The sequence below is a fragment of the Halyomorpha halys genome, unplaced genomic scaffold, assembly GCF_000696795.3.
Source record: "Halyomorpha halys isolate HHAL.00 unplaced genomic scaffold, Hhal_1.1 Scaffold434.1, whole genome shotgun sequence".
NCBI lineage: Eukaryota > Metazoa > Arthropoda > Insecta > Hemiptera > Pentatomidae > Halyomorpha > Halyomorpha halys.
The window spans coordinates 499,280-511,006 of record NW_027114127.1 but is presented as its reverse complement, the minus strand read 5'-3'; the positions used below and the strand labels follow the sequence as shown (position 1 = coordinate 511,006).

At 31.6% G+C, this 11,727-nt stretch overlaps 1 protein-coding gene across 2 annotated transcripts in view; it reads right to left on the bottom strand.

Moving 5' to 3' along the window:
- The window catches only part of Arglu1 (Arginine and glutamate rich 1), a 23,170-nt gene extending 16,940 nt beyond the window's left edge, over positions 1-6,230 (bottom strand). For both annotated transcript variants that reach the window (XM_014423682.3, XM_014423683.3), the window contains exons 1-2: positions 5,937-6,230; positions 2,687-2,824 (exon numbers count right to left, since the gene is read on the bottom strand). In XM_014423682.3, the coding sequence (XP_014279168.1) occupies positions 2,687-2,824; positions 5,937-6,070 (272 nt within the window). In that variant the 5' untranslated portion in view covers positions 6,071-6,230. The remainder of the gene's footprint in view (positions 1-2,686; positions 2,825-5,936) is intronic.
- Positions 6,231-11,727: the final 5,497 nt, after the last annotated feature.

Sequence of the window (11,727 nt, the reverse complement as noted above, 5' to 3'; positions counted from 1 at the left end):
ATATATATATATACTATACCAATAGGATCATGTACAGAATTGAAGCAAAAATGCTACTAATAAAATCTTCAGTCTTAATGGATAACAAATGTAGCAGTCCATATCAAAAATAATTTTTGACCAACTCATCAAAAAAAATGTACATATCTTTAAGCACTCTATACAAAATAATCATAGGCAAATGATAAAACATGTAAATGACATTATTTAATACAAAAGATTGTAATTTCTCATAATTTGTCTTGTAATATTGCTAAGACAGTTAATTACAAAAAGTTAGTGAAATACAAAAATTATATTAATAAACTGAATCTCAATAAATCCAATAAGAAATAATTTATTTTAGATTGTTAATTTCAATATTTAACTGTTAAAGAATCAATTCAATAAATGTGCCAAGCAGATTTCAGCTTTTTCTATTATAAGCAGAAAATAAATTATTTTGCATAACCAATTATCTCTCCTGAAGTCTAACTCTTCTCTTATTAGTGCCTATCAAACAATTGACCATTGTGACCGATTGGTGGCTTAAAAAAAACTACACAAACAAAAGATACATAAATTAAAATAAAATACAATAAATAATCAAACCAAAGAACAAAACTAAAGATCATACAGTCCAGCGAATCTTAAAGTCAATACTGAATTTAGCAGCCTCCAATTGAATATTTGTGAACAAGTGAAAATTCAATACATGATGATTTCTCACTTAAAGCTATTCAAGAACAGCAAATTTTCATTTAAAAATGAATTCATGTTACCTGTCTTTAAAATACCAGGACATCATTTATTTACACAATAGTTCAGCACAAAACATACAAATCAAATACAATCCAAAGTTCTTCTATAGAACACTGAAAGAAATACGAAAAGAAAAGATCCTTGAAACAATGAAAAATAGGGGAATATTTTCAGATCTCAGGAAGAAGTAACAGAGATAGGTGGAATATTTCGAAGAATTACTGAAAGCTGTTCAGAGAAAAAGATGCATGAAAACTCAGCTAAACCGGGCTATGTCCTGAAAACTAAGAGGACTGCCTCATAGCAGAAGAAGAAATGCAGATTTCTCTGGAATTAGGACAAGCACTTTGCATCAACAACATAATCCCAGACATAATGAAATAAGTACTGTGAATAAGAAGCATAGATACATCCGAGTAGTATTCTGATTGATATATGTAATGAAGTTAAAGCATTTTGCAACTGTACATTGAATTGACATTGCCATATCAAAAGGACCAATATGAAGGAGTTACAATGCCTCTAGATTTGTAAGAGAACTTAACCTAGAGAGAACTAGGTAGACATAAGGCCATGGCCAGTAAACCCAGACCTTTGCTTGAGAATTTGCAATAGTTACTTTGCCAATAGACAACTGGAGCCATGTGTACCACTCCTACTGCAGCAGTGGAAGTACTATTAAACCTAACACTGCAACACATTGAGAAAGAATTTCAAGCCCTTAACACTGTGTATAGGCTTTCAAAGCTGGGAATGCAATCCATTTCCATGATATATTAAGGACATGTGGTGCTATTCAGAAATATTGATGAAGATGAGATACTATTAATGGACTGTGATCGTCCCTGATGGAGTAGTGTTCAAGTACCCAGTAAATCAAGAATAGACAGACCCAGGAGGGGAATTTCAATATCACTTGGAAGACACATCTCTGTCTTTCAGGCTGAACAAATATCACAAAAACAGAACAATCTAAATTGTTTATATAAGGTCTATATACAAAAATAAGAGCAATACTTCTATACATGATGGACAGGTCGACCTTAAGATGAGAGACATACCTATAAACAGGACACTGTCAGTTAAATAAACACCTCTTTAACTTAGGCAGATTTTGCAAAAAAGGATGATGAAACAGACTATGACATCAAATGTAGATGTGATGCACAAGTCAGAATATGCTTTTCTTTTTTTGTTGTGATCGGATTATTGATTCCAAGCTTAGTGAAACGATGGATCCTTTATGAGTACTTTTAATGTGGCAACTGGCTCAAAGCGCATATGCCACAACCATTTTGGCATGATTGATGCTCTAATACCAAGTAGCCATTTTAAAGTTTGGGGTACCTAAAAAAGGTCTGTCAAACCAGTTGCCATGGTGGCAAGTTTACTGTCAAGAGAAAATTCAAGGTCCCGATCCAGTATTTGTACCAAGTATCCTAGTCTATCAAATAGGCTACCCACCTCATGAGAAAATATTAAATAATATAATAAATAAATGAAATGCAACTAATTTATATAATCCACTGGAAATATATATTAAAATATTACAACATCATATATTCTTTTTTACATCAAAACCTATTTTCTAAGACATTAAATGAGTCAAAACTATTTAACGTTGCATGGCATATATACATTTAAATTATATAAAACATTAAAAGATAGTACAATTTATAAAAGTTTAAAAAAAAAATACATTTTATAAAGTAATAATGAGAAAATAAGGTTGAAAATATTTTTGATATGGACTCCATCATATAGATATACACTTAAAAGTGCATATCCTCTAAGCTAAAGCAGTAATGTTCTTCACTATCTCAATAGTTTTTAATTCAAGACCAATTAACTAAGAACTAACAGAAATTTAGTTCCTATTGAAGTATTGCTTGTAGCACTAAATAGTATTTAAGACTGAAAAAATAATGTATACATAAAAATATACCTTTGTCTTTCCATTTCTGCTAGACGCTCAACCTCATCCATTTTTCTGTCATTCAATATCTTTTTTTTGAGAGAATTCACATTTTTACTATCAGATAAATCTGTACTGCTACTAGATGAGGCAGATCTAGATCTTTTCCTAAAGAAAAAATTAAATGTTTTGAAAACATTATTGATAAATATGACACAATGCAGTTGAAGACAAAGGAAATTAAAAAATATTGAATAGGGTTAAAAAATATTCTAAACACTCCAATTGGTTTTACATATTGAAAACTCTCAGCCTAATACACTCTTGTAATTGAGTGCAGTGATTGCCTTAGATGAACAGACTAGTGAAAAACCCACATATGTAAAGGTGTAGAACCAGTAAAAAACCCACTTCATTATAAAGATTTAATTAAACCTCTAAAGTAACATACAATAAGAACAAGTTACAAATCAATATGTGATTATACATAAAATAACATTTTTTTTAAATAAACAGTTATTTTATTAGAAAATTATTTTATTCTGAGATTGAACTTCGCACAAAACAAGTTTGTCAGACAATAAACCGTTACTATTTTGCAGCATTATTTATTACTCAGTAGTAGATTCGTTCACTTTTACTCCAGGTTCATTAACAACTATTTCAGAGCATTTTGTTTGGTTGATAATTTGCTCACTAGTAAAGAGCCCAATAAGTTATGTGCAAGATTATCATCACAGTTCATTCAATTAATTATGCTTTTATCAATGCCTTCCCCTCTTCCAACAGTTATCACTAATTCAGCTAATGTGGCAGAGAATTTTTTTGGCCATCTTTTGTTTCTCATTCATTTTTTTTTTTTTTTTATACATTCTCCAAAGATGGAGGTTATTTTCTCTCTTTAAAAACAAGAGCATGGTTTTATTTATGCATGCAGCTCCAATTTCACAAATATCCACAAAGCACAAAGGTTGTATCCCTCATCAATCTTATTCTTAAGCAAAGAAAATCCTGGTAAATGGTTTAGTTTATTTTACCACCTCTCTATTTACTTAAAATTTTTTTTTTCATTAATGTGGCTACAGTAAAGCCATAAAATAGATAATCAGCCAGTGCATAGTTAGGGGTTGAAGTACACTTCCCATATTATATTCAATTCATTAGATTTTCTTTAAATAATTTGTGTATTTCAAAGTAATACTTTTTTTTTTAATTCCAAAACTTTTAATTGGGTTTTTCACAATAGGATCCTACCTTTTTAGGAGCTTTGGTGAATGTTCACAAAATGGATAAAAATCATAGCATACATTAGACAGAACATTGATACTGTTTTAATTTTACACAACCCTTTTTCTATACTCTACCCCTCATTTGCTTGATAATATCTCAAGCAACTATTTTGAAACAAAACAGAATTCTTCTTTACAAATATAAATAAAACTTACAATTAATATCAACTAAGTATAAAATCAAATGTATTTAATAAAAATTTATTTTCACTCCTAAAAAATGAAGCAAGAAACAACAAACCTGTGTAAGCTGCATAATGACTAGCAATTTTTTTAAACTATGAACATAATTACATGAACTAAATTATGACTAATTAGACAAATCAAATGCTCATAAACAGGACTAAGTTAGACAGCAGATAAAGTATCTCACACATCCACTACACAGAAAGGTGATAAGTTTCAAAACAGAATCAATTCACCATTTTCACAAAATATTCCAATTTAATTGTTCATAAGCTTTCAACGTACATCACTATGCTAAGCCATAATGACCAAACATGTCTTAATACAGTGTAAAAATGGTATAAAAAGCTAGAATTTACCTGGATCAAATATACTACCACCATATGTTTGAGGTGTTTCCTATGATTTTTCTTTTAATTGTATTAGGTCAGTTTTAAAATTAAAAGTCTTTCATGAAAAAGATTTTCCAGATCTATACTTTCATGTTTAATTAATGTTAAAATTACAAAATGAACTAAGGAACATAAAGTAATTTAGTTTATAATTGTAAAACATAATTAACAAGATACTGTGATAAAAGTGTAATAATATTTAGAATATTAAATACATCAAATTGAAAAATCAATATTTTTTTTAACTACACATTAAATTAATTAGGCGCACTAATATCTGGAGGTCATGTAAACACAAAGTTACCAAATTATATACCTGTTTACACTATACAACTTGGCAGGATGTAAATAAAAAAAATTATATAAATGTTACAGGCAATTAAATTTTACACTAACATAGAATAGATAATGTTATTAAAAGAATATATCATAAATGTTTATTAAAAATTTTATCTAGCTGATAAATATACCATTTATAAGTACCCCTTGCTGTGGAAACTGGCTCGAAGCAAGTTAACCACAAACGTTAAAGTCCCAGCTACAAACGTTACAATTAAAAGCACTTCCTATGAAATCTCTTCAAGTATTTTAAAATGTGACAGGTGGTTTATAAAGAAAAAAATTGCTCTACACGTTTTATTTTAAAGAATTTTTAATATTGTTAGACATTGAACCACTATAATGGTACCAACAAATATATTATTACAAAAAGAGAGGTTTTAAATGTATTATTCAAATCTTAAATTTTTTTTTCAAACTACTTCCTACCAATCATTTAGTATTCAACTTCATTTATTAATAAAAGACATTAAAATTAACTATTATTATTATTATTATAGTGCTAAACAAAAATGTGTATTCTATAGGTCGAGTGAAGAACTTATTCACCTCAGGAATATATATATTCAATGAAACAGCAGAAAATCAGAGATATAACAGCAGAATCATTTCTAGATTATATTAAACAATAGGCAAATATTACGAATAAAAGAAATGAAATTATGAGGTAAAAAATAAACTTCGAAGTCAGATTCATAAGACTAAAAATTCCAGAATTTCCATTTAAAACAAGTTCCTGAAGAAACAACAAAATCAACCTCAATTTTCTAAACTGTCTAAAATAGATATAGTAACTAAAATTGGATGCAAAGTAATTACAACCATTCATCCATGTCATAACACTAATATAACCATAGAACACTGATGTAAAAGACACATTAATGTTGATTCAGGGGCTAATAACATTTTTAAAAAACCAACAAAATTTACACTTAAACCGACCAAATAATGTGTAAATACGAATGCATACAAAATAAATGGGGTTGAAGATCATCCTTCAAAGAAGGAAAATTAATCATAACCTTATTTGACCTGGGAAGTAGCCAGAATGGATTTAATAAATTTCTAAGCTACCTGCTTTTAGAAGCACGATCTCTTGATTTTTCTCTATGTTTATGAGATCGGTCTCTTGATTTGGACCTCTTATGACCGTGTTTCTTCTTATGCCGCCTCCTGGGCGATTTACTCCGAGATCGGGATCTACCCATAATTAATTATAATTGTACAAACAGATTTCACTAACTCAAGTCCCGAATGATAAATAAAGCGTTAACATCCAGTTTTTCAGCTTCCTCCATTCATCACTCTTCACAACCCTGTTTACGTTTCAAACAAGCTTCTTGACTGAATCAAAAATCAACAGCTGTTGTCCGAAAAATGTATATAGTACATCAGCAAGTAATCGAAAATAAATAATCGAGAAGATATGAGTACAATTTTAAAATATCTTGTTTTTCATGTTTGGAGACTAATTCTTTTTAGAATAATTAATTATTTCTTATAAAACTATAGTGTAATATTGAGAATATTAATTTTCACCTTGAACTTCAAAAAGCCAGCCGAAATCCTAATATATTTTGTGCATTAAATAATTAAAAAACTATATATAAAAATTGACGATCTGTTTTTGTCACCAATTTTTTATTCCTGTTACAAAATTAATTCTACTTTCATTTCTGGTTGTCTGCAATGCTGATGAAGTAATGTTATAAAATATTAGAAGTTAAAACAGATTTTGCTATATCCCGAAAAAAAATTATTTTCTATTTAATTTCATTTTGTACATATCTTTACTAACTAGATTTTCATGTTTATTTTATCATTTCATTATCTGTTCTTTCCTATACTCAATTTTAATATTATTATTCTCAGCCTCTATCTTGTTTTAAAACTTAAACTATTCATGTCTGTCAACACTATTTATATGTATATCCAAAATGTAACTATTTTCATTTTTTCTAATCATTCTATATATCCTTTTATTCATTCGCTACTGTCTTGTTTTTTTGTTCTTAGTCTCGGCGAATGTTGGAACTAATAAGTTTTTGCTTATTTGTGTTCTACACTGACCGAACCCCCAACCATCTTCTCCTTTTATATATTTTTCTCGGTCAATAGTCTTCTCATCAATATTTTCTCCCTTATTTATAAGCCACATTGCGGGAAAACCACAAATTGTACAAAAATGATTAAGACATGAATTGTAGATAATGTTTTCATCTTCCTTTTAATTTAGGATTTAGGAATTATAGACCTTAAATGCTTACTTTGCATTGTTATACGCCAAAAAAAAAAATTAATTTTAGCATTATGTTCTAATGATTTCTAATATTTGCAGTCAAACATTTTATTTTACAACGTTAGATTTGTGTTTAGCACTTCAAAAGAGCAGAAAGCAAGTTACTAAAAGCTAATTCATCATAACTTTCTAAACTCGAGACCTTTTTTGAATATATCACGCAAAAAATTAATTATAAAATAAATGGTGAGTAATTTTCTTATCTATTGGGTTGTAAAATAAGTTCGTAGCGTTTTCAATATTTCAATTTAATCCTCTCTGTGTTAATAAAATCGTTTTTACTTCTTCAATAATTTTACATATTCTCAAAAACCATTAGTTAAGGTGCTTTTATGCACCAGTAGTCACCAGAGATTTTTTAACTATAAGTGATATTTTGCTTGCTCAAAATAGAAGAGAAAAAAATTCATTTTCGTCATTTAAAGGAAAATCTGCTGCATAGACGGTTAACAAAATTTGCAGTGTGTTTGGCGATGATGCCTCAGGAGAAAGCACCGTCCGTAAGTGGTTTGCTGGGTTCAGAACCAGAAATTTTGACTTGGTAGACGCAAAGCGCTCGGGTCGTCCTTCAACTGTTGATGATGACCAAATTCAAGCATTGGTCACAGACAACCCTCACTTTACGACACGGAGTATCCCAGAAATGCTTAACATATCTTATGGAAGTGTCTCAAATCATTTGGTGGCTGCGGGATATGTTTCTCGAAGTGATATATGGGTTCCTCACAATTTGACGGAAAATAATTTATTGGACCGTATATCCATTAGCGATTCCCTTCTGAAACGCAATGTTAATGATCCATTTCTAAAGAGGTTGATAACTAGGGATGAAAAGTGGGTCCTGTACAATAATATTGTGAGGAAAAAGTCCTGGGGAAAACGAAGTGGCCCGCTGTTAACGACTCCAAAAGCAGGATTACATCCAGAAAAGGTTATGCTGTGCATTTGGTGGGATTGGAAAGGAGTCCTTTATTTTGAGCTCCTCCCGCCCAACAGGACCATTAATTCTGCAGTATACTGTGCCTAGTTGGAACAATTAAAGGCAGCGGTTGAGCATGAAGCGTCCAGCATTGGCTAATTGCAAAGGCATAGTTTTTCATCACGATAACGCCCGTCCTCATATGTCTTTGCAGACCCAGCAAAAATTATTAGAGTTAGGCTGGAATGTGATCCCCCACCCACCCTATTCTCCAGACCTTGCCCCAACAGATTTTCACTTATTTCGGGCCCTTCAAAACTCTCTTAACGGGAAACACTAAATTCGCTCGAGGACTGCAAAACGCACATACAGAGGTTAATTGCCCAAGAATCCGAGAAGATCTGGGAGGATGGAATTAAAAAATTACCTGAAAGATGTAAACATGTAACAGATAAAAATGGGTCATATATAATTGATTAAAAATATTTACAAGAATCTGAAGTTTTTATTGAAACAACCAATAAAAAACGCTACAAACTTATTTTACAATCCGATTTGTTTCGATATTAGATTATCTTTCGTGTAAAAACCTTAATTTGAGGTTATAAATAAAAACAGGAAGGGAAGACTTAAGAAGGAGAATCCAGAAAAGGTAAAGTTAAATAATACATCCAATATACATTTCCAAAAATAGCACTAGAATGTACTGATCCACAATGTACATATATTGTTACTTACTGCCTCGAATAGAGGTGGTTCTACGAGGAGGAAATTCACACTTTGGTTAGGCAAGTTTGTGCATAGTTTACTTTTTGAGCTATTAAACCGCATTGAGAGATGCTACGCATGCTTGCTTGCTTTTGGTGGATCACAAGATTCTATTGTAATATTTATTGACTCTAATACATTTATGAATATTACAACACCTGAAATTTTTATTCATTTGTATAATTAAAAGAAATAATACATATATAAAAATTCGATATTTGTGTGACGATCTAGAGCTAGATTGCGCCAAATGGCTCGAAGCGGTTATAGAGATAGCTAAAGCGATAACCAATGAATAGTAGCGGAGTTTTTCTTTGCTAGACTAGTCAGTAATACTTCAAGTCGTCCACTAATTAAAATATGATTTTCATGGAAATGCTATATGCTTAATCTTTCCAATTTTTTTTTTATATCACATTGGCCTAAGTTGAATGTCATTTGTTTATTTCTTAAGATGTCCGAAGTGCATACAATTCACAATGAAGGCTATCTAAGCAGTGTTCTACTACTTCCTCCAAGAGGCAGTTAGATGAAGAGATTAATGATACAGGTGTCAAGGTGTTTGTGTAAAATTTAACTCCAATATATGTGCTTTTGACCAGAAGGCCTCGACAATATAGATATGCAATAAAGGTAAGGTAGTTGATTAGGAGTCGACTATACAGGTTGAGGCTGAGGGGTACCAGCCATAAGTTGTCTGAGGATGGTAACCTCGTCCTACAGGAAAGTATTCCTGTAGATACGAATATAAGCCCGGAGGGTATCCAGCCGCCGGGACATGCATGATTGAAGCTACATAGTTCTACCGAGAACTATTACTGAAGATAGGAAGGAGGCATGTAGGCCCGGGTCCTACGAGAGGATTAAAGGTAGAGGAAGGAGGAGGTGATCAACAGGGAATAATACAAGTAACCAAGAGGAGAAAAGGGCAGTTATTTCACCCCAATTTCTAATTACTTTAATGAAAACTATGTATAATTATTAGTCAAAATTGATGAGTCTGCCAAGTATAGATAGGGGAAATAAAAAATGGCAGCTGCTTCAAAACGTTAAAAAAAAATAATGTTTCATGCGGAGCGCTTTGTCTTTAAAACTACCAACAACAATAGAAAGCCCAAGAGAACATCATTTAAAGTAGAATAAATTTGCTTAAATATTAGATCTAATAGAGCCATTTACGTTCTCTAGTTCTCGAGATATAGCTTGTTAAAAAGCAACAGTTTATAAAAAAGCACAGAATGTACTGAAAGATCAGTAGTTATTAAATTTATTTTGAGAAATCTACATCTCAGGAACTATGGGATGTATAGAATTAAGTCTATTAGCACTCAAATTTAAGCTAGTTTAATGGAATATACAGTTGTTTATGAAGTTTATCTACGTAGGAGTAGTAGTTTTCATATTTGCTAAAATAAATTGATTAATAGTTCTCAGGATAAATTTTTATGTGAAAAACTTATTTTCATATGCGAATATCATAAAAACTACTACCCCTACGAAGACACATGTAAGAAACTACTTCATAGTGAGTAAAATTTCCTTAATTTTGAGTGCTGGTATATATATCGATGTTTTATGGTTCTAGAGATTTTTTATAGTTAATTTTTCAAAAATCATTCGAACAACTAGAAATTAACATTTTGTGATATTATTTTGTCAAATATCATAAAAACTACGACTCCTACAAAGATAAACGTTAATTTGAGTGCTGGCAAACATCTCTACGTCTTATGGTTTCTGAAATAAAGTTTTTCATAAATCAAACTTATTGTCTGAATAACTTTAAATCAATTTACTTTTAGCAAATATCATAAAAAGTACTCATCCTACGCAGATAAAGGTAATAAACTACTTTATATTACGTTAAACTAGCTTTAATTTGAGCGCTAATTGACATCTATACGTCCCATTTACATTTTCCCATTACATTACATTCCCACCTATACATTTTTTTCAAAAAGGTTTGAATTCAAACCTCTTTGAAAAAATGCCTCTTTCTTTGCTTCGGGAGGTAAGAAAAAAAATTTCATCCGGTGCTCTTTATCTTTGAAACTACCAACAACACTAGAAAACCCAAGAGAACATTATTTAAAGTAGAGTAAATTTGCTAAAACATGAGCCCTAATAGAGCTATTTACGTTCAATAGTTCTCGAGATATAGCTTACTAAAAAGCAACATTTCATAAGAATGTACAGAAAGATTAGTAGTTAGTGAATTTATTTTGAGCAATCTATATATATCTCAGGAACTATGGGACGTATAGATGTCAATTAGCACTCAAATTAAAGCTAGTTTAACGTAATATAAAGTAGTTCCAAGATAATAGTGGTGTTGGAAAGGCCATCATACGTCCAACGCTGCTCCATGGTGCACCACTCATGCGACACCTCTACAAGACTACGCTCTCCAAACTTCAGAGTTTCCAGAACTCCCTCCTGAGGCGAATAGTCAGAGGAACTTCACTCCAGCGGGCCAGGAACAGAGTAATATGTGAGGAGCTCCAACTCCCTTCTGTGCCGGAATTCATAGGCCGTAGGCACATTAAATTCTTTGATGGGCTGAAAGCCTGTGCCAACCCTCTATTTCGTGAGATCGCCCCTCCATCAAGACCTGGGAGGTGGCAAAGCATTATCCCCTTGGTCGACGTCCTCGCCTTGGGAGGGACTTCTGGCTCTGCAGCCTGAAGTCATCACTTCAACACCACCAACAGGAATAGCCCCTCCCTATTCCTAGTGAGCATCCAGGCAAACATATGCCATCATTGTTGACACCGCCTTCAGCGGACCCGGGAATCATTCTTATAATGCCATTCCGGCAAAACAAGAAAATGAAATAGCCGGTATATGTATATATGTATGTATATATGTATGTATGTATA